Here is a 24,556-nt window from a genome sequence, read left to right as displayed (position 1 = left end):
TCAAGTACCACGTTCAAAGGAGTGTGACCTAGGCTCCACCTTTTGAAGGGAGGAGTATCAAACCACGTGCAGACATATTTTAAAAGCACCACAGCAGGTCACTCTGTAAGCCTCCATATCCTCGTTAATAAAATGTTTAGTTAGTAAAATTAGGAAGACACAGCAAAATGATGCACCTACAAATGAAATCACAAACAGGGCCAGCCTGTAGTAACATATGGCTTACTAGTGGCTACAATTGCCATCAAAGGACACTGTGGGCTTAGGAAGAGAGATACAGGGCGCCTGGGTGGCTCAGTTGGTTAAGCAACTGCCTTCAGCTCAGGTCATGATCCCAGAGTCCTGGGATCGAGTCCCGCATCGGGCTCCCGGCTCGGCGGGGAGCCTGCTTCTCCCTCTGACCCTCTCCCCTCTCATGCTGTTTCTCTCTCTCTCTCTCAAATAAATAAATAAAATCTTTAAAAAAAAAAAAAAAAAAGGAAGAGAGATACAGCAGAAAAGGGTACTCAAGGCCAAAGGCAGGAAGGTAGGAGAAGGCAGGACTTGGTCCAGGCCACAGGAAACCAGTGTAGCTGGCTCACAGAGCATGCCAAGGTACAGGGATGAGATAGGAGATAAGGCTGGAAGGGAGTTAGAGGGTGGATTTTGGTTTTCAGTAAAACCAATGAAGTTTGGGCATTATTCCATAAGTGAGAGAGCATATTAAAAGATTTTGGAGCAGAGGTGTAATGTGAGCAGGCTGTTTTGGCAAGGTAACTCCCAAGAATGCAGGGGATATGTGAGATTGGGGAAAACCTGGTTACAGCCCCCAGGTCTTGAACTGGGACAACAGGAATGGAAAAGGAGGTACCTGGGATGGGTAGAGTGGATGGATGCACAGGATGAGTTTGGGGGTGGAGAAGAGGTGTGCCTGAAAAGGCGAGATTTGCTGGGCAAATGGGAGGCCCATGATAGAAGCAAAAAGACCTTGCCAGCAAAGCAGGCTGAAGGATAAAGAGGAGGATTTCTCTCTCAGTCACATTGAGATTAGGGTGCCTCTAGGACATCCATATTGGCAATATTGGCCTGAGGCTCAGAAGTGGGGTCTGGAGAGAAATGTTGATTTTGGAATCAAGGTTCCCATGTCAGATGTACAGATCGAGCTGAGATGGCCCACAGCCAAACTTTGGAGTACCCCAGAGTTGGTTCCAGAGGTTCAGTGAAGGAGGCACTTACTCTAAGTCACGTGGTTGACAGTGGTGACCATGGCTAGTCTTCTAGTTGTTTGCAAAGCAAGTCAGTGTTTCCACTTAGATTTTATGTTGATGTGAATGACCAGCAGGGAGGGAATAGGAGTATATTAGTTTTTTATTGCTGCTGTAACAAATTACCACAAACTCGGTGGCTTTGACAAAGTTTTATCTTATAGTTCTGGAGGTCAGAAGCCTAACATGGGTCTCCCTGGGCTAAAATCAAGGTGTAGGCAGGGCTGCATTCTTTTCCAGAGGCTCTAGGGGAGAACCCATTTCCTTGCCTTTTGTGGCTTCTAGAGGCTTTCTGTATTGGCTGATGGTGACTTCCTCCATCTTCAAAGCCAGCAACGTTGCCTATCTCTGATCCTGTGTCCTTAGTCACATTTCTCTGACTCTCTTTTGTTTCCCTCTTCATCTGTGAAGGAGGACTCCTATGATTACATTGGCTCACCTAGCTAATTCAGAACATTCTCCCCATCTCAAGTCTTTAATTTAATCACATCTGCAAAGTCCTTTTTGCCATTGTAAAGGTAACATAAGGTTCTAGGAATTATGATGGGGACATGTTTAGGCGCCATTGCCTACCTCAAAGGGCAATGGAGAATATGGGAAAATTGAAAGTCCCTCACTCATAGGGATCACCTACATTTTCTTGGGGATCACCGACATTTTGAAATGGTATTATGGGTTTTGCAAAAATGATACATACTCAGAGAAAAAAGTAAAAGCAAACAGAAAAGCAAAAAGAAAAAGGTACAAATCACCTAAGAGCCCGCCACCCAAATCTAACCATTGTTGACATTTTAGTGAACTTCTTTTCAGAGACTTTTCTATGTATGTATACACATATATTAGATATAAGAAGATGTATGTCTTCCTCTGAGGCCAGAACTACGAGTGAAAGGAAATTTGAGGTAGAAGCGGAAAAGTTGAGCAAGTTCATGGTGGGTCCTGTCATTCTGGTTGTTTGTGTAGGTGTGGAGACATCTGCTGAGAGGGAGGCCCAGGCAGGTTCTGGAGGCTTGTGGGGGACAGAGGGGTGCTGCAGCAGCTGCCATCATGAAACTGATAGGGAATCAACCAGGGATAAATAGGGATGGCCCAGCTGATGGCCTGAATTTGTGGTGCATATAAACAACCTGCTTATGTGATTATCACCAGCAACCCTCTGCAACCCTGGAAAGGGGGTGGAGAAAACAGATGGTTGGGTAAAATCAGGGTTGAAGACTAGCAAAGCTAATATAGTGAAAGGTCTAGACTGGGCCTAGGGGATCTTAAATAAAGGGAAACATGGTTAACTTTTCTAAGTATATCTTGGGTTTTTCTCAAAAACTACCATATTTTTAAAATTCTGTTAATAATTTAACAACCAATTTTCAGAAAGAGAGAGAAACACTACATTATGTGTTTACTTTAGGAGTAAAAAATGTACCAAACTTGGAGACACTAAAATGGGGATGGTAGGGGTCCATATGATTTTTGAAATTTCAATAGGTAGATCTTATTTGGATCATGATTCAGAGAAAGAAAAATTAGGAGGCAATTGGAAATTTGAATGCTCAATAAATAGTTGATGATGTAAAGAATTATTATTCTTTTACTTAAGGTATGATAATCATTTCATAGTCATGATTAAAAAAAGTTATTACCTTTTAGAGAAACATGCTAAAATATTTATGAATGAAATATGAAATGATATGATGTCTGTGGACAGGAGTGGGGGGGAATGACATCGAATAACTGACATGCAGAACAGTATAACTGAAACTGATTGACGGTGACATGGGTTCATTTTTGTTTTCTGTCTCCTTTTTTTATCTTTGAAATTTTCCACGATAAAAAATTAAAAGGAAAAGAAACAATGAGATTTTTCAAAGCTCCTCGTGACCGCTTGATTGAATGATGGATGTGCCGTGGGCAAGGAGGTATCTATTAACTGGCAAAGTCAACCAGGAGGGCTGAGGGGTGTTCTTCTCCACTGGAGGTGGCTGGAGTGACAGACAGTGGGGGAGACTGAGTTTTCATGCGATCATGCTGAGAAACTCAAATGGTATGAAAGGAAAATGGCCCCAGGACAAGGAGAGAGTAGCAAGTGTGGACCCAAGTGAGGAGCCTCATGGTGCTGGGGAGACCTTGGTCACCCTGAGACCTGGCTCTGAATGTGCATGACTCACCAGCAGTTCCCTTACCTCAGCCTCATTCTCCCTTCACATCCTCCTCTGATGCCAAACCCACTTCTCCCCAGCACCAATGAGAATGAGGGTTAACATGATCAGAGCCTTGGGCTTGCCCTAAGAACATGGCACCAGTAGTACTTTTTCTTTTAATAAATACTTTTTCTGTAGAGCAGGGTAAATCTCTTAGGCTTTGCAGGCCACATATGGTCTCTCTTACAATTACTTCAACTCCACCACTATAGCATGAAAGCAGTCATAGACAGTATGTGAAGAAACAGGGATGGCTGGATTCTAGTACTTTATTTATACAAATAAGTGATGGGCCACATTTGGCCCATGGGCTATAGTTTGCTGAGCCCTGTTCTGGATACCAGTAATCTTCTCAAATCCCAGTCTTGCATAAGGACTAAAAATATAAATACATGTGAGTAAGTGGGAAAGATGGAAGGATAGAGGAGGTTACAATCACAACAGGAATTTGGAAATTTGAGATATGATGGTCCTCAGGGACAACCCATTCTGAGATGTGGCCATTCTATTGAGTGACTGACACAAGGGAAGACGGGGGTCATGGAATCACGAGGACAGGAGGCCATGGTGTTAGAGGTGTCATCAGTTTGAAAAATGGAGTATCTGAGAAGGCTGGTGGGGGGTGGGTTGGAGAAGATGACAGCAAGTCAAATCTGGGAGCCGTCAAGCGTGGTGTAAGAATGTCCTAGAGGACAAAGTGGTGGCAGTAGAAGTGTAGGGGTTAGGGACTTGGGCTCTGGAATCACACCTCCACCTTCCAGACCAAGCTTCGCCATTTCCAGCTGTGTGTCTCTGGGCAAAGATGACTTCATCTCTCTCAGCCTCAGTTTTTTCATCTGTAAAATGGTCTTTCATCTAAACAAAGCTAAATCTTTACCTAAGAGGAATTCTGGTGCCAACTATGAAGGGGCTACCATTTTTCCAGTACTGGCACATACACAGACAGCTATGTTGCAGCTATTTAAAGGGAGTTATTTATTTGTTCATTTATTTAGCTAATATTTATTTATTTTTTTTTTTTAAAGATTTTATTTATTTATTTATTTGAGAGAGAGAATGAGACAGAGAGAGAGAGCACGAGATGGGGGAGGGTCAGAGGGAGAAGCAGACTCCCTGCAGAGCAGGGAGCCCGATGCGGGACTCGATCCAGGGACTCCAGGATCATGACCTGAGCCGAAGGCAGTCGCTTAACCAACTGAGCCACCCAGGCGCCCCTATTTAGCTAATATTTATTGAATGCTGAAATGTGCTCTAAAGTTACAAAGCAGACATACTCATAAGCTGGTTGGCTACTGTTTATTGGATGCTTACTCTGTGCCATGGACATTTGACACAATTAAACATGGTCCCTGTCTTCATGGACAGTTTTTGTGTATAGTTGGATTGCAGTATGCATGTACTTAATTTATGCTAATTCAATGGTATGCTTTTGGGGGAAGAGAGAGAGAAAGAGAAATACAGTTTTTGAAAATTTAAGCAGTCCCCCTTGCCATTCCACTCTGGAGGTACAGCATAAATAGGGCACATGACTCAGCTCTTTCCTTAGTTGTTCCCAGTGTTATGTGCCCCTCGTAACATGAGCAGCTCATAAGGCAACTGCTTCTTTCTATTTGTCCATCTATGTGTCTGTCTACCTATGTAACTACCTGCCAACCAAGCATTTATATGGTGTTTACTCAGATACTATTCTGAACAATTGATAACTAGGACCTAATTTAACTTGGGTAACAACCCTACAGAGTAGGAAATTTTATGTCCCCCTTGTATTCGTCAGGCTATGTTAGGCTAAGTTGCAGTTATAAACAGCACTGAAATACTCAATAACAGCTTACTTCTTGCTCGTACAAAGACTGATGCAGGTTGGACAGCCCTTTTGTTTATAGCTATTTAGAACATATGATTTTTGAGGTCACTGAAGCAAAGAAAGAAAGGAGGAGGCACCCTAGTTCTTAACCTTCTCAGTCTAGAACGTTCTTAACCCTCTCGCCTCTCCTCACAGAGCCTGACCCCAAACCAGCTGGGAGGGAGGCTGAGATCCATAAGGGAACACTGGATAGTCCATGAATACCAGCTGTCCCGGTGACAGCCATATTTCAGAGAAAGAAATGAGGCACAGGGATAACATACCTGCCTGAGGTCACAAGCTAGCAAACAAGAGTTGGGATTGAACCCAGGCAGCCTGGCTGCTGAGTCCGTGCCGTTGAGAGGTTAATCCATCTACTCTTAGATCACCTGGTACTTAGAGTGATCAGGGCTCAGACGGGGGGAACACTGGCATGTGACACTAACTGAAAGATGCTATGGGTAATTTAAGATTTGCTAAGGGGAAATTTTGACATCTTATGTGCTGATTTCAGAGTGTAGCTGCCGTGGAAGATACAACTCTGTATATTATGTGTGTGTTAGCATTTATTGCCTCAGAGAACCCCACCTACCAGCCTGGGGAGCCATCTAAAATGTGAGTTTGGCTCTATTTTAATGTTCTTGGTAAGACCAATTCTACGAAGCCCAGCTGTCTTTGTTGCTTGATGTCATTATATTGTCAGATCACAGCTGGTAGGTTAGGATCATTTGTCATGGGTGGTTGCCAATCGCTTTTCACATAAATGCTGGGCCTTTTGCCTACAGGTTCCCCATAATTTAGCATACTCTTCACTCTGTCCATCCCTTCGCAGTCACCCATTTCTTTTCCGTGATTTTTTTCTTTAAATAACTGCATTTTATGTAGTTGTTTTATATAGACATCGACAACCCTTAAAATTTTAGGTTTATAAAAATAAGATTTATCACATACAAAATAAACATGTTGTTAAATAAACTATACGGTGAAAAGGAAATGTTTAAAATCAAGGATAATCATAGAGTTAAATAACTCTAGACCCAAAAATCTTTCAAAAGGATGTTTCACTCCAGAGGACAGGAACACAACTTTTATTTTCTTTTCTAAATTATTTTGTAGTTTTTCATATTGTCTACAGAGTTACTTTAAGAATTAAAAACAATTACAAAACAAGGGGTGCCTGGGTGGCTCAGTCGGTTAAACGTCTGGCTCTTCATTTCAGCTCATGATCTCAGGGTGGCTGGATCAAGCCCTACATCAGGCAGTCTGCTTAGGATTCTCTCTCCTTCTCCCTCTGCCCCTCCCCCTACTTGTGTGCTCACGTTCTCCTTCTGTTTTTCCTCTCTCTCAAAAATAAATAAATAAAATCTTAAAACAATTACAGAACTAGAGGGTATTTATTCTACCTTTTTAAATTCCATTTACTTGCTTTTTCTGGTAAACGTCTATGCTTCCCCCCCCTCTGCATTGATTTCCTCCTTCTTCTGATTACAGAACTCCCTGTAACTGGAAGGATCACCTGTCTCCCATTCTCAGTCCGTGTGGACAGGGAGCTGATTCCACCCCTGGCTCTGGGCTGGGTGTGTGACCCAGGCCTGGCCAATCAGAGCAGTGAATCCCCCTGACCACTGCTGTTGCTCCCAAATTGGTTCAATCACCTGTAACCCCAAGATTTTTCAGGAAGCAACCAGGAAAGGTTTTCTCTCTCTTCCTCTAGACTTGGAGCTTTGAGGTCATAAGCCTTGAGCTGCGGAGGGGCAACCACCTGAAGAGGCTGCGCCTGAGATAACAGCAGAACTGAGAGGCAACCAGAGCCTGGGTTTCTATGGCGTCGTTTTGGGCCTCTCTATATGGCCATGCCTAACGCCAACCCTACTCCTTAATTAAGCCTTTTTTACGATTTTTAATTTTTTGCTTAAGCCAGCTTGAGTTAAGTTTTTAATACTTGCAAATGAAAGAGTCCTGACTTATACATGCTCCTACATGGTTTACCTGCCAGTATTCTGAATTAGTCAGCTTTCTCTAGGTTCTGTTGCAGTAACAAATAACCCTCAAATCTCAGTGCCTTAGAATGGCAAACGTTTATTCTTCACCCTTTTTTATGTTAGCTGCATGTCACTTTTGGTTCTGCTCCTTGTCCCCTTTCATTCTGGGACCCAGGATGAAGGAACAGCCTGCTCCCTCACTCTCATGGCAGAGAGAGAAGAGCAATGGCCAATCCATGCAGTGGCAAGCATTTCTGCTGCTCACATTTCATCGGCCAGTACAAGTCCATGGCCAAGCCGAATAGCAGTGCTGTGGGGAGGTTGACACCACCCCAGGCAGAAACTGCAAGCCCTATGGCAGAGTAGAGATGCACAGTTCTCTTCCAGGGAAAAGAGTAATAATTGGGACCAATAATGCAACCTACCGCATGCTTTAATCAGAGCTCTATGAGGGTGTTTTCTTCCCTACCTTTCAACGGTGGTGGATTACATCATATTGCCTGATGGCTTTACTCCTATTTATGAATCTGGCATCATCCTCTTTCGCAGTATAGAATCCTGACTCAACCAGCCAATCAGAAACAATGAAACCATTTGCTATGATACTGAGAACAAGAAAAATTTCACTTTTATTTTGACGCAAAGAATTGGTCAGATTCATTTGCAAAAATAAATCACTAAATAAGCACAAGGAACAAAAGTGCCCTGCTGCCTATCTGGTCCCATGCCCCTGGGGAGAAGACTCATGAAAGACATCATTAAAGCTGAGACCTTCAATGAAACAAAGATTGTGTTTTAGAAAAGAAAAGCTTGCTTTGGGTGAAATGTCTTTTCAGCTAAGTTCTACCCTTAGACGAAAAGAAAAAAATCACAATACTTTCATGTCAGTAAAAGGTATCTTATGACCAAAAGCTGAGGTGAAAACAGAAGTGTCACTGTGCCATTTGAGGACAAGCACCAGCCATATGATGGTGTGTTTGTGTGAAAGTTAACAGTGGGAATAAAAAACGCTCGTGCCTTCTAGATGGCACAGGAAATAGCATGCGTGTTGCAGTAAAGATCATAATTAAATGGCACAGCAGAAAATTTGCTGTCATGCCCTGTCGAAAGGAAAACATCTTTTTTTTTTTTTTAAGACAGAGTGCGCGAGTGGGGAGGAGCAGAGGGAGAGGGAGAGAGATAATCTCAAGCAGGCTCCACATCCAGCACAGAGCCCGACACGGGGCTCAAACTCATGACCCCAAGATCGTGACCTGAGCGAAAATCAGGAGTCGGATGCTTAACCAACTGAGCCACCCAGGTGCTCCAGGAAAAATTCGTTTTATTTTATTTTGTCTTATAGACAGGTAACTTAAGAGGCCAGGAGTCTCATAAGGATAATAAATCATCTTTGCTCTTTATATTAGCATATAGGAAGGAAGGAGAGCTGTTTCCTGAATTCAGGACATGCTGGGATGCCTAAGTCCTCTAAGCGCCTCTTTCTTGCTGGAAGTTTGGCATGTGGGTGGCCCTTTCTCTGCAGGACACAGTCCTGCTTCCTTCCTTCCTTCCTGTTGTCTCTAGGGGACTATTTGGGAATAAGCTCAGGGAGCCTGTGGGAAGTAGCATGGCCGACACATCTGGGTTCCCAAGTGAGCTCTGCCATTTATTAGTTGGTGTATTAGTTTCCCATAGCTGCTTAATAAATTACCACAAAACTGGTGGCTTAAAACAACACAAGCTTATTCTCTTATAGTTCTAGAGGCTAGAAGTCCAAAACCAATTCATTCTTTAGCCTCTAGAGGAAAACTTGTTTTCTTGCCTTCTCTAATTTCTGGAGGCTCCCTGTATTCCGGAGGGCGCATGACCACTTTGCATCACCCTGACCTCTGGTGTCCATTGTCACATCTACTTCTGTAGATGTGGCATCGCCCTCTGCGTCCCTCTCATAAGGCTACTTGTGACTACATCATTGGCCCACCTGGATAACCCAGGATAATCTCAAAATTCTTAACTTAATCACTTCTTAAAAAGTGTCTTTTGCCATCTAAGGGGACATATATATTCAAGAGTCTGGGGATTGGATGAGGACACCTTGGGAAACTCTTACGCAGCCTGCCAGTCAGGCAACCTGGAATAATCCCTTCACAAGCCATGCTCCTCTCTTCTGTTACTTGGGGATGGCATTGCAGGGTGGCCATGAGGTTTAAGATGGTATCAGAGTGCTTTGTCACAAGCAAGAGAAATTTAAAGGCTACTTAAGGAAAAGGGTATATACTGGAAGAAAAAAGGTAACTCACAAACATGAAGGAAAAGGTAAGGACCTGGCCTTAGAAAGCAGATACAGGGATCCAGGAAGCACAGACCCATGTTTTCATGACAACACTGCCAGGAAGAATCCTCCAGTCTCTACCAGTCCACTCAAGATTCATATTCTAGGGAAACAGCATCTGCTTGGCTAAGCTTGGGTGTCAGGCGCACTCCTCGGTCATGGGAGGGCAGGGTGCTGTGACCCACGTTCCCCCCCAATACAGGGAGGTAGAGCTGTCAAAGCAAAATCTGAGGGCTGATACCACAAGAAAGGGGAGAGTATGATGAGCAGAAAAAAATTAAAGATATCCATTGCAGAGGGCTCATAGTAGGTGTCCAAAGAATGACCACTTTCATTTTATCCTTAATCTTAGGAGAATAATAGTCACTACTTCAGCAAATGAAATGTGAACAGCAGAATAACCAAGCAAGAGCAAAACCAAATATCTGCTCTGCCACTGATAAATCCTGACATTAAAGAAAGTTCTCTGTTTTCTTTTCTTTTCTTTTTTTTTTAAGATTTATATATTTATTTGAGAGAGAGCTCGAGCAGGGGGAGGGGGAGAGGGGATGCAGACTCCCAGCTGAGCAGGGAGACTGATGAGGGGTTTGATCTCACCAGGAGATCATGAACTGAGCAGAAACCAAGAATCAGATGCTTAACCAACTGAGCCATCCAGGCGCCCCTGTTTTCTTATCTATAATAATATTCATTCTTCCAGAAATATTTATTGAATGCTTATTTTTTTCCAGGCACTTTTTCAGGTACTGTAGATAGAGTGGTTTCCTCTTCCAGGGAAAAGAGTAATAATTGGGACCAATAATGCAACCTACCGCATGCTTTAATCAGAGTGGAGAACGAGAGAAAGAAAGTCTTGGCCCCCATAAAGTTTACATTTTAGCGGGAAGATAGTCAACGAGTAAGCTAACAAACAAACATACTGTATAATGTATAGAAGACGCAGGAGCTCCGAGGAAAACTAAAGCAGTGTAAGTGGATAGAGCATCCCAGGGCTGCGGTGAGGGCTGCTGCTGTTTAGAGAAGCCAGGGAAGGTACACTTCTCGAAGGAGGTAACGTTTGCACAGGGGCCTGTAAGCCAACCTTACAAAGATCAGAAGGAAGAGTGTTCCAGGTGAAGAGAACAGCCACTCTGAAGGCCCTGAGATGGGAACAGACCTGGCTAGTGACACCAGAGGGGATGAAGGAGGCCGAGAGAGTGGTAGGAAATAAAGCCAGACAGGCAAAGCTAGGCTGTGCCCAACTTGGGTGGGTGGGCCTTTGGGGACCATGGTAAAGAGTATGCTTTTACTTTATTCCTCTAAGCATGACAGAAAACTATTGGAGGGTTTTGAGCAGAAGATGAAGGGAATCTGATTTATCTTTTAAGAAGATCACTCTGGGGGAACCGGGGTGGCTCAGTTGGTTGAGCGTCCAAGTCTTGATTTTGGCTCAGGTCATGATCTCAAGGTCCTGGGATAGAGCCCCACGTCAAGCTCCGAGCTCAGCAGGGAGCCTGCTTGAGATTCTCTCTCCCTTTCCTTCTGCCCCTCCCCCTGCTCACACATACATTCTCTCTCTTTCTCTTTCTCTCAAATAAATCAAACTTTTTATTAAAAAAGATCACTCTGGCAGCTGGCAGGGGAGTTGACTGAAGTCAACTCTAACAGTGCAAGTGTCCCGTGGGGGAGCCTAGCGCAGGCAGGCAGACGATGGCAGCTTGGAGTGTGGGAGGCAAGAAGAGGTTGGATTTGGGATATTTTGATGTTGGAACCAAGAAGACTTGTTGATGGATTGGATGTGGGGTGAGAGAGAAGTCAAGCATGACTTGGAGATTTCAGGCCTGAGCAACTGGCTGAATGGGGAGCCAGTTACTGAAATGGACTGGCAGAAATTAGAGCTCTGTTTGGAAAATTTAAGGGCTTTACGGAAAAATGACAACTTTGGGGGAATAAAAATACGAAGCTTTTGGGACCCGTGGGTGGCTCAGTTGATTAAGTGTCCAGCTCTTGGTTTCGGCTCAGGTCATGACCTCATGGGTCGTGGGTTGGAGCCCCGCGTCAGGCTCTGTGCTCTGCAAGGAGTGTGCTTGAAGATTCTCTCCCTCTGCCCTTCCCCATCACGGTCCCCGCTCCCGCCGCCGCGTCCGTGCTCAGGCACGCTCTCTCTCTCTCTCTCAAATAAATAAATCTTTTTAAAAAAATATGAAACTTCCTTCTTATTTTTTCCCCCAGTAACTGCCCTACCATCTCACAGTAGATCTCCCTTCCGTCTGGGAGGCAGCCCTTTAAATAACTTTTTGGACAAATTCCATAAGTTCATATCACTCTGTTTTCAGACTGTCTCATTTCACTGGATTCATCCCATTTAGTTTTAAATCTTTAGTCCTCAGTCTCATCCTAGATGTAAACCTCGTCTTCCCCCGCCCTTTCCATAGCTCCAGCTACAACTGTCAATGATTCAGGGGTCCCTGAACTTTGAAGGTGGACAAATTGCCTCTCTATTTCCATTAGCCTCTAACTGAGATTTAGCCTCACTTTTAATTATGAATGTGGGCAACAAACCTCAGGAGAGTCCACAGTACCAGTGTCTTCGTCACTAATAGCAATCAGATTTTTTCACCTCCCAATCTAGTTGTTGCAGTGACCCTGAAATATCATTTACTCTCGTCACTTCTTCCAAATAACAGTAGTTAATTGACCTGCCATTAGCTCTTCTTACTTACTGCATACTCTAGAGGCACATATATTATTATATCACCAACTGGGTTTTTAAAAAATATTTTGAAAACCATATTGCAGTATAATTGGTTTGCTTTGAAACATTTACTTTCATATTTTATTAAATATTATCTAGAGAAGAAATCCAAACTGCCAGCGTAAAAAGGGACCCATGACACAAAACAAGTTAAGACCCCTGCAAGTGATTTGGAAGCCGTGAGGAGGGAGGTGGTTTGCCCTTCCCATACACCCACCCTTGCCCAGGCTCACATTCTGGAGCAGGAAGAGGGAGAATGGGAAGGAGGCAGATCTCCTTCAGGTTTTCCTTGAGTCACATTAGAGAAAACATGTAATCCATTAAAAAGAGACTAAATGACACAGCACTCGGGGCATGTTTGTCAAAGTGCATCGAGATCACGACCCTGATTTTCAGGATGGTTATACCAGCAGGGTGGGCTCCTGGCCTTCTCACATCATTAGGTGAGCTCTGTTGACTGGACCCATATGCCACTTCCGATGATGGGCCTGGTAAAATGGGAGTGGATTCTGTGTTTAACTTAGGAGGGTGATTCAGCTTGATGCTGGGGTAATAACGGCTTGTCGGTCTCCCAGGGTGGAGTTAGTGAGGGGGCGAAAGCCAGATCACATCCTAGTAACCATGGTTTCTAAACACACTTTAAGGCTGCTGGAGAGTAATGTAGCTGGCTCTCCCCTACTGGTTTTCAGAGCTGTTCCTCACATCATAGAAAAGAGTCCTATGAGATTCTGTCCTAATGGCTGGTCGCCGTGTATCTGGATGCCCCATTCCAGATAACCTCTGTTGTACTTCTTCCAAATATTTGAAGTTTATTACTCAAGACTGATGCCTCTAACAGAATGTTTGGGAAACCAGTTAAGGCCGAGGGCAGGGACTGGGTAATCTCTTTTGCTGTTTACGATGGGTAGATGTTATCAAACACTAGGCCCTTGAAAGGCTGTATAAATGATGGTTGATTTAGGGCCTGTGTCATTTTGTAAATGGCTTTGCATCAGGATTGTGCTCTCATGTTCCAAGAAAACAAATTAATCTCTTACCTAATGAAAAGCGGATAGAATTTGGATTCTAAGATTCAGTTTTCAATATAAAGTAAGCTTTTCTCCTTTCTGCTTTATTCTGTTTAAATGCCACTTTGGGATGGTCCCTCTTGTTTTAGAACTGGATGCAGAAGTTAATAAAGACTTCTCAGATTCCCTTGTGTATTTTGAAAGCATACTGTGTATCTTCTTTAGGTCCTGCAAATCTTTTACTTAGCACCCAAAAAGGAGGAAGCAATTGTGTGTGTTTATGCATACACACAAATCAGAAAAATAAATTCTCAGAATTATAGCATCAATTCTTATGATTCAAATATATTTGATTCACATTTAAGAAAAAAAGAAAAGGGGGGCACCTGGGTGGTGCAATTGGTTGAGCATCAGACTCTTGACTTCTGCTCCAGTCATGAGCTCAGGGTTATGAGATCAAGCCCCACGTCAGAGCCCACCTGAGAGTCTCTCTCTCCCTCTCCCTCTGCCACTCCCACTCATGCTCTCTCTAAAAATAAATAAGTCTTAAAAAAGGAAAAAGGAAAAGGACACGACTAATGAGCATTACCAGTAAGTCAGGTGTTGGAAACATACTCAGTGGTTCTATTTTGCCCATTGAAACACTCAAACCTGTCCGCTCTGGGGAATCCCTTAAAGAGGGAGCCTCCGCTGCTGCCTTCTCCTTTGATTGACATGGCCCCTTGTCCCCCTCCCGAGTTCCCCAATGATGAGCGGTTGCCTCTACTCCATCTCTATTTTTATTTGATCTGAAGCCAGTTGCACTGATTCCAAAAGAGAGAAAAGGGCCTGACATGGCTTCTATCCCTTCAAGCTAGCCTGATGAAATGATTGATAATTCCCAGGGACTACTCTCAGAAGATTAAGTCCTTTTCATTTGGCCTGATTTACACTGGCTCTCTCATACTTATTCTTGGTTTGGGAACGAGACAGCACCCCATTATTTAGCCATGAAAGCAGGGATGTCACTAAAGGTGGCCTCATATTACTGCTTAAAGGCCTATTAGAAATCTCATTTTGCTTTTTGGAGATTCATTGTGATGCAAAGCCATTCGGGGTTTCATTACTGGTGAAAGCCCTTTGTCAGGCTGGCCGAGGCTGTTGTCCCAAGATTTGCAGTTCTCCTTTCCTACTGCTATTCCAAAACAGGAATACTGTTACTTTGAGGATTTCATGACATCAGTAGAAAAAAATATACTTAAGGCAGGAAAATTGCCGCTGAACGGAAAGGCGCCATCAAATCTCCCCTCAGATACAAGTGACAAACTCCACTTTGTTCTGCTGTCCTGACATCAGATTTCCCTGTGGAACGTCAGACAAATGAATACCTGCCAAGTTATTACTGTAAGAATTAATGAAGAGGGCATTTTCTATGATTACATCTCCCCCCCCACACACCAGTTTTTTCTTCTAGGCAAATGACTGTGTTTTCTTCTATTAAACACGCACAGCTGCGAGACCCTGAATTCCACATCAGTGACCTTGTAAGCTGCCTTCTCCTTGTAAGCTGCCTTCTCCTTGTAAGCTGCCTTCTCTTCTCCTTAGGCCACTCCCTGTGCTTCCTGGGTCAAAAGATTCTCAGCAGGATATGGTCACTGACCATATCACCTCACATGAATGAATCACCTCACACCTCTGTGCCTCAGTTTCTTCAATCTAAAAGAAGGATAACAATCACTCATTACTCACATTGTGAGGATTTAATGATGTATGGAAAGTGCTTAGGACTCTGTGCCAGGCAGAGAGGCTCATTCCACAAACATTTATCAAGTACCCACTAGAAATGGTATCCCTACCCCTAAGGTTCTCCCTGGCTTTGATGTCTTTGATTCTGGAATAATTCCTAAGCGTTGGGACTACCACGAGGAGCAAACACAGGCCTGGTCTCTGCCCTTGTGGAGCTTTCAGTCCAGTTGAGGATCGGGGCATTCATTAGATAACCACACAGAGTTAATCTCCGAATTGGGCCAAGGACTAGGAAGGAAAATTACACAGAGCTCCACTGGGTCCTAACCTAATCAAAGAACACCTTTCCATAATCAGAAGAAAGAGTGAGAGTGAACCAGGAGGAAGAAGTGTCAGCCCTCTCACCTGCTACCTTAAGGTTTTGAACCCCTACCATAGGGCAGACGGGGCTCACATCCTGAGCACGGCTTAGCAGGAAGAGCATAGGCTGGGTTTCAGCGCCCTCTGGCCCGCCCGCTGAGTGTCTTTAAGCAGCAACCTGCACAGCTGTACACAATGCCCCTGGCTGGGGGTAGGGGGATATTGGAGGCACAGGAAAGCCCCTCTGCAAAGACCTCGAGATGGGAGGGCACTTTTGAAGAGATGAAAAAGGACGGCATGGCTGGTATATAAGGAGCAATGCCTATAGGAGGGGAGTCCAGAAAGCTCTTAGTAAATATCAGCTAGTATTAATGCATGGTAATGTTAGTCTCGTAAATCCATTGCCAGCATACCAAGGTCTCCTTAGAAACACCAAGGTCTCTCTAGAAGCCATTGATTTTTAACAAGTGAAAGAGAATTACTTCAGGGATGTGATTTGTTGGTGTCACACAACTGAGAATAAGGACAATTGATGAGTACAGACATTTAATGTAGAAAGCAGGCCTCCAGCAAAATATGAATGCTCTGTTGCAGCCCAGAGAGCCACATATTAGGCAAGAAGAAGTGAACACATAAAGAGAACCAAACAAAAATTTTAAAAAGCCACCACATCATGCAAATAAAAATGGAAACGGAACATTAGGGACGGTTTTCTAACAATGCTGTCATTTTGAGCATGTAATTATTTCTCCAAAGAAATAGAAGAATCTTCTTTACTTGGTCTCTTCGAAAGGACCTGCCCAGTCCAAGACCCAGAACCTGGCAACAATACCGCACTCCCTTGAAAGGATCTCAATAACCTCAAGATTCTTCTGGGCTTTGATTTCTTTGATTCTGGAATAATTCAAAGGCACATTCATTCATTCAAACAAACATACTATATCAAGGGTGGGTTGTTGTTGTTGTTTTTAAATCAGAGTTTAGAGAGAACTAAAACCACACATCCTGGAGAATCATGCAATGTTGCCACTTAGCTTTGCAGTCTGTGCCAGGCTCCGCATCTGCAAGTATTTGCCCAGTGAAAGTCTGGTGTCAGCCGAGCATTGAGAGAGAAGCCTAGGCTTTAGGATCCTATGAGTCTGGGCTCAGACCCCAACTAGGCCATCTACAAGCTGTGTGACCTTGGGTAGGTTAGTCAACCTCTCTGTATGATGGGAGTTACTATAAACTCAAATGATGGCTGTTGTTAGGGAGAACTCTGAGGCCAGGGAACTTAGGAACCCCTCACTTGCAAAGTCATTTCTGGGGATCCTGTCCTGGGAGCAGCCTCCATGTGACCCACATCCTTTCTGAGGTTTATTTCTTTGTACTATATCTAAAAAGGCTTAACTGGGCTTTTCAGAGGTAGCTGTGCTTTCGAGAAACATAAGGAACCAGAATCAAATCATACTTATAAGAACTTGTCAGGAATTAGTATCTCTATGCAACTTTTGGGGGGGGGAGAGAAAAGAGCATTTCACCATGATTTTTAAACATGATATCTATGATCAAACATCCCATCCCAATCTGAAAAATCCCACAAGAGCAAGCAATGTCAACTGACCCAGCACTTGAGATATTTTATTGCCTATTAAGATATAGTAGCAGAACTTAACTTAAAAATATGCCTGAATTCAAGCCACATTAAACTGGAATGCACACACAATTTATCAGAGATAAATTCCAATATTTTTGCCTTGAGGAAAGAGATGAGCTGCTTAATTTCCCTTCAGTAGAAAGGTAGAAAAAGAATCCTTTATTATGTCTCAGTTGTAATGCAGTATTTAAAAGTCGCCCTGCTTTGTCTCCTGTTTTATGTCTATAGAGCCTTATGGAGGTCCCACCTTTTAGGACTCACATGCAGCTTTAACAGCCTGAGCCTTTCGAAGCAGAACAGGCTAACAGTGATTTAAGAGTACACTGGTTAAAAACAAAACAAAACGAATCCATCTTGGATTTTAAAATACAACATGCTAACTCAAGCCTAAACTTTTCTATCAAAAATGGCATTGTTGCTTTCTAAGAATGGAAATGGATGAGGCACTTAATCAGAGAGGCCATTATGTTGTCAAAGGGCTGCCGAGGCTGAAGGATGGATTCTCATGGGCATATGACCATTTTATTGCTTTTCAGTCCCCGGCCGCCGATCCCACTCTCCCTCCTGCTGACAGAAGAAGAGGCAGCTCTGTGCATTCAATCCTTCTGGAGAGCCTATCTGGTAAGAGTCATGTGCAATTATGGCATTTGGTCTGATGGGGAATTTTTGTGATGTGGAGGGCCCATGGGAAAACTGTTAGATGAATTTGAAACAGAGCTATAGTAATAGCTAACATCCAAACCTCAGAAATAGAATTCTCTGCAAAATACATCTCAAAGAGTGATTTAGAATTTTTACCAAAACTTACGTTGCAATTGTCATTAAAAGTACCCTCCAGCCTTTTAATATTGGGTTGACTGGCCTGCATTACCTAAAAAAATAATATTATATACATACAAAGAGCAATACTGTGTTCATTTTAGGGAAAAAAAAAAAAAGAAAATTACTCAGGTAGAGCAAATAAAACTTTTTGAGCCACCGAAACTGTTACCCCAAAATAATCATTGCTGGCATTTTGGTGTGAAATTTTCCAAACCTTAAAAATCTTAATGGAGGGCACCTGGGTGGCTCAGTCATTAAGCGTCTGCCTTCAGCTCAGGTCATCGAGTCCCACATCGGGCTCCCTGCTCAGTTGGAAGCCTGCTTCTCCCTTTCCCACTCCCCGTGCTTGTGTTTCCTCTCTCGCTGTCTCTCTCTCTCTGTTGAAAAATAAATAAAATCTTTAAAAAAAAAAAAAACTTAATGGATAGGGTGGGGGATGGGTGAAACAGTTGAAGGGGATTAAGAGTACACTTACCTTGGTGAACACTGAGTCATATATGGAACCATCAAATGGCTATATTGTACATCTAAAACTTATATAGCACTGTATGTTAACATTGGAATTAAAATTTAAAAAAATAAAGCATAAAAAATCTGAAAAGATAGAATAATATATAAACACGTATCACCTGCTAGAAGTAACTTTTTCTTTTGAAACCTGTCTTTTCTAGCCATTGGTTATTCCCAGTTTATCATTATTATAATAAATGCTGTAATAGAGATCTTTGTGCAGGCATCTTTGCACATTTGTCTGGTTGTTTATGTAGGACAAATTCTAGAAGTGGAATTTCTAGGTCAAAAGGTGAGTTCCTTTCTAAAGTTCCTGATCCATATTGTCATGTGGCCCTTCAGGAAGGATGTACTTTGAAAAATTCTTACCAAATATATGTGAGAGTGGCATGTGTATCTCGTGCTAAAAAGTGTACATCCTCTTCGATTTGTTGGCAGAGTATCAACGTTAAGAAGCTTCCAGGTAAACATGAAGCACCCATTCTAGGTAGAAGCATGTCTCCACCCAAGTCAATGGAATGAGTTTAGATTTGATTTCAGGGGTAGTAAATCGCCGCAAGGAAAAGTCTCAGTGGATTTACGTGGAGGCCAAAGATGCACATTGATGCGCTCCTCAGAATTACTACAGGAGAAGTAGACTGAAGGGAACTCACCAGCAAACAATTCTCCATGAAGAAGTTAGATTTACTCTAATGAGATACAATTAATAAATCAACAAGCAAAATATTTGTTAAATGACCATTAAATGGGACTGTCCTTGATTACAGGGAGCTTCCTACTGTCTCAGGCAATATCGTCCAGTCATTCCACTCCTTTTGTACATGGCACATTCCTGAACATGTGGGTCGAAGTCAGATGTGGAAGTTAAATAATAGACTTGCACATTATAAGGAGCAGTTTGTTCCCAAAGAGTTAAAAACCGGTTATAAAACCCTCTATTATACCCCGCGATTTAGATAAAACTAGTGACGACATAGGTTTTCAGCATTTCATACATATTTTATACCTGTGGTCTTTTTCCTTCATAACTGAACATCAGCAGGGTAGCTTAAGTTCAGGGACACCCAACCAAGGTCAAAGATTCCTGGCTTCCACTGCTTTCCGAGCTCCGTCTTTGTCGTCAGCGTATTTCATTTGTAAGACTTACACTTGTTACACTAGAATTAGCCGTTTTACTTTCCCATTTTCTGATCCTTTTAATGAAACTGTAAGAGCAAAATGCAATAAAATAGTGATTTTCAGATTTCCTTTCTTTAAAACAGCAAAGTGCTTTTTTCAAACCAAATCACACTCAGAAGCCTGGAATACAACCAGTATGTTAACAGGAAAAGGGGATGTTCTGTCCCTGATTCTCCCATGCAGTAAGACTTCCACACACAGGAGCCTGTGTTACGGGCAGAGCATAAAAACAGAGAGATGTTTCTCTACTTATCATGGGGCTACATCCTGATAAACCCATTGTAAGCTGAAAATATTATAAGTTGAAAATTCATTTAATACACCTAACCCGCTGGACCTCATAGCTTAGCTTAGCCTATAAATGTGCTCAAAACATTTATGTTAGCTGACATTTGGGCAAAATCATCCCCTATAAAATAGTCTGTTTTATAATAAAGTGTTGAATAGCTCCTGGAACTTATTGAATACTGCACTGAAAGTGAAAAATAGAATAATTGCATGGGTACAGAATGGTCAAAAGTGTATTGGTTATTGACCCTGGTGATCAGCTGGCTGAATGGGACCTGCGACTTGCTGCACTGCCTAGGATTGTGAGAGTATCGTACAGCATATCACTCACCCAAGAAATGATCAAAATTCAAAATTTAAAGTACAGTTTCTACTTAAGGCATATGGCTTTCAAACCACCATATAAAGTGTTATTATAAGTTGGGGACTCTCTGTAGTCTATAAGACAGCTGAATTCAGCTCATCATACCAACAAACACCGCCATGTAAAAAGATGTCACAGTGGCTCAAAATTTAACTGGTTATAATGCTATCATCACACAATAGCTAGAAATGTTCCTTATGGTACAAAAGATGTGTAGGGGGGCAAGTGTATGCTGTGTGAGAGTTCGGTTCATTCAAATCCAAACATCTCCTGTGATATGTATATATAATATATAATATAGTATCACAAACATTTCTTGTGATATATATATATATATAACTGAAGAGTGCCAAGTAGGGGGTAAGATCCTAAGTTGTTGCTAGAAGGAAAGATGTCTGATATGTGGGATGACCTCAGAAGCTTCGACAAAAAAGGAGGGACTTGATCTCATCCTTTTTTTTTTTTAAAGATTTTATTTATTTATTTGACAGAGAGAGACAGAGCGAGAGAGGGAACACAAGCAAGGGGAGAGGGAGAAGCGGGCATCCCACTGAGCAGGGTACCCGATGTGGGGCTCGATCCCAGGACTCTGGGATCATGACCTGAGCCAAAGGCAGACGCTTAACGACTGTGCCACCCAGGCGCCCCTGATCTCATCCTTAAAAGAAAGATGGGACACTGGAATATCAGCTGGGAACAAGATGGTATCTCAAGGGGAAATAGCATACACACACACACACACACATACACACACATATATATATTATACCACTTTTTATTAAAATGTGTACTGTATAGGGGCACCTGGGTGGCTCAGTTGGTTAAGCAGCCAACTCTTGATTTCAGCTCAGGTCATGATCTCAGGGTCCTGGGGTTGAGCCCTGCATGGGGGGCTCTGTGCTCAGCGGGGAGTTTGCTTCAGGGTTCGCTCTCCCTCTGCCCCTCCTCAAACTTGTGCACATGCGTGCGTGCTCTCTCTCTCAAATAAATAAATATTTTTTAAAAAAACGTATATTTTGGACAGCTACACACACACACACATAGGATAGGAAAATACCTGAAAGGAAATGAAGCGATCTAACAATAGTGGGTAACTTGGGGTGGCTGGGAAAGAATTAAGGAGACCGTAGCCTTCTATACACTGAAGAAAGTCTTTACAAAGAGAATACAGTATGATTTTCATTAATTTCAAATTAATTTAAACCATGTTATGGATGCAGAAAGAACATTTGACAAAATCCAACAGGCTTTTATGATAAACACTCAACAAACTATGACTAGAAAGGAATTTCTTCAACTTGATAAAGGGTAGTTACAAAATTCCACAGCTAACATCATATTTAGGGTGAAAAACTGGATGTTTTCCCCCTGAGATTGGGAACGAAACAAAGATATCCTCTCTACTTCAGTTCAGCACAGCACTGGAGGTTTTAACTAAGGAAGTTAGGCAAGAAAAGGAATAAAGGGGCGCCTGGGTGGCTCAGTCGGTTGACTGTCCGCCTTCGTCTGGCGTCATGATCCTGGGGTCCTGGGATGGAACCCCGCATCGGGCTCCCTGCTCCGCAGGAAGCCTGCTTCTCCCACTCCCACTCCCCCTGCTTGTGTTCCCTCTCTTGCTGTGTCTCTCTCTGTCAAATAAATAAAATCTTTAAAAAAATAAAAGAAAAGGAATAAAAGGCATTCTAATCAGAAAGGAGGAAGTAAAACTATCTCTATTCTCGGGGTGCCTGGGTGGCTCAGTCAGTTAAGCGACTGCCTTCGGCTCAGGTCATGATCTCAGGGTCCTGGGATCGAGCCCCGCATCAGGCTCCCTGCTCGGCGGGAAGCCTGCTTCTCCCTTTCCCACTCCCCCTGCATGTGTTCCCTCTCTCGCTTTCTCTCTCTCTGTCAAATAAATAAATAAAATCTTAAAAAAAAAACTATCTCTATTCTCTATATAAACATGACCTTCTATACAGAAATTCCTACGTAATTCACTAAAAATATTTAAAAATTAGAAGAAACAAGTCCAGCAAGGTTGCAGGATACCAAACCAATACACAAAAAATCAATTGTATTTATATGTACTTAGCAATGAGCAATCTGAAAATGAAATTAATAAAAATCCCATTTGTAATAGCATCAAAAAGAACAAAATACTTAGGAATAAATTTCACAAAAGAAGTGCAAGACTTGTATGCTGAGAACTACAAAACATCACTGAAAAAAATTTAGAAAGACCCAAACAAATGGAAAGACAGCCTGTGTCCATTGATTGGAAGACCTCATGTTGTGAAGATAACAGTACAAATTGATCTGCAGATTCAGTGCCATCTCTATCAAAATCCCAACTGACTTTTTTTTTAACAGAAACTGACAAGCAGATCCTAAAATTCATATGAAAATGTAAGAGTCCCCAAATAGCCAAGGGCGCCTGGGTGGCTCAGTTGGTTAAGCGACTGCCTTCGGCTCAGGTCATGATCCTGGAGTCCCGGGATCGAGTCCCACATCGGGCTCCCTGCTCGGCGGGGAGTCTGCTTCTCCCTCTGACCCTCCTCCCTCTCATGCTCTCTGTCTCTCATTCTCTCTCTCTCAAATAAATTTAAAAAAAAAAAAAAACCTTTTGGGGCGCCTGAGTGGCTCAGTCCAGTTAAGTGTCTGCCTTTGGCTCAGGTCATGATCTCAGGGTCCTGGGATCGAGCCCTATGTCTGCTTCCCTGCTCAGCAGGGAGTCTGCTGCTCCCTCTTCCTCTGCCCCTACCCCCCTCCCCCACTTGTGCTTGCACACTCTCTCTCTCTCAAATAAATATCTTTTTAAAAAACCCAGACTTTTGGCTCGTAAGAACACCATCAAGTGAACAAAAAGACAAAACACAGAATGGAAGAAAACATTTGCAAATCATGTATCAGATAAGGGTCTAATATCCCAAATATATAAAGAATTCTCACAGCCTGACAAATAAATCAATTACAAAACTGGCAAGGGATTCGAATAGACACTTCTTCAAAGAATATATGCAAATGGCCAAGAGGCACATGAAAAGATGTAGGAAATGCAAAGCAAAACCACAGTGAGATGCCACTTCACGTCCACCAGCATGGCTAGGATCCAAAAGGCAATAACAGCGTTGGCGAGAATGTAGAGATCTTGGAAGGGCCGGCACACTGCTGGCAAGAAATGGGAAAAGTCACTTTGGAAAGCAGTTTGGCAGTTTGTCAAAAATCTAAACATTGAGTCACCGCTCCATGACTCAGCAATCCTACTCCTAGGTATATGTTTAAGATAATTGAAAGCATCTGTCCATACAAACACCTGTACATGAATGTTCATGTAAGCATTATTCACAATAGCCAAAATGTGGGAAACAATCGAAACATCCACCAACCGATGAATGGATACGTACAATGTGGAACGTTACTCAGCCATAAAAAGGAATGAGGTACTGATACACGCTACGAGGTAGATGAACCTTGAACACTTTATGCTAAATAGAAGGAACCAGACATAAAAGGCCACGTATTCCATTTAAATAAAATGTCCAGAATAGGTAAATCCCTAGACAGAAACCAGATTAGTGGTGGTCTGGAACCCGAGGAAGAGCGGCCCCGGGGAGTGACTGCTAACGGCATTGTTTTGGGTGATAGAAATGTTCTGGAATTAGGTGATGGAAATGGTGGTACAACTGTGAATAAACACCACTGAACTGTAAACTGTAAAAGGGGTGAATTTTATGTTATGTAAATTATGTGTAAGCAAACGAATGAATAATTATGGGAAAAAATACAAAGCAAGCCATTTTACACCTTTTAACCATGTGTTCTTCTGACACAAGTTCTTGATTTTTGGCCTTTTTTTTTTTTTTAAGATTTTATTCATTCATTTAAGAGAGACAGAGAGACAGAGAGAGCACAAGCAAGGGGAGAGGCAGAGGGAGAGGGAGAAGCAGACTCCCCGCTGATCTGGGAGCCTGATGCGGGGCTCGATCCCAGGACCTGGAGATCATGACCTGAGCCGAAGGCAGATGCTTAACCACCTGAGCCACCCAGGCACCCCTTGGCATGGTTTTATAACAACGAAACATCCTAAGACCAGAAAAAGGGATTTTCAGAAATCCGTCAAGTGTTCCGTCACAGGCAGCCCTTGCACAAACTCTCTCTCCTTACACACTCCCATGTAGTTTTATTGCACTTCGCATGAAGGGTTTGCAATTAATGAAAACGGTTACTTGTACTGTCTTAAACACTGTGAGGGAAAAATATAGCCCCCCACAAAATTGTTTTGTATGGTAAACTATACATACCATGAAATTTACCATTTTAACCATGTTTAGTTGTAAAGTGACGTTAAGCATATTCACACTGTTGGGCAGCCATCAC

General features: G+C 42.7%; 1 protein-coding gene across 2 annotated transcripts in view; it reads left to right on the top strand.

The window, feature by feature from the left end:
* IQCK (IQ motif containing K) overlaps positions 1-18,475 on the top strand; it is a 59,632-nt gene extending 41,157 nt beyond the window's left edge. For both annotated transcript variants that reach the window (XM_081819933.1, XM_081819932.1), the window contains one exon: positions 17,574-18,475. In XM_081819933.1, coding sequence (XP_081676059.1) covers positions 17,574-17,709 — 136 coding nt within the window. In that variant the 3' untranslated portion in view covers positions 17,710-18,475. The remainder of the gene's footprint in view (positions 1-17,573) is intronic.
* Positions 18,476-24,556: the final 6,081 nt, after the last annotated feature.

The sequence above is a fragment of the Leptonychotes weddellii genome, chromosome 5, assembly GCF_054177405.1.
Source record: "Leptonychotes weddellii isolate Sample4059 chromosome 5, ASM5417740v2, whole genome shotgun sequence".
Classification (NCBI taxonomy): Eukaryota; Metazoa; Chordata; class Mammalia; order Carnivora; family Phocidae; genus Leptonychotes; species Leptonychotes weddellii.
This window is presented reverse-complemented; position numbering and strand designations above follow the sequence as displayed.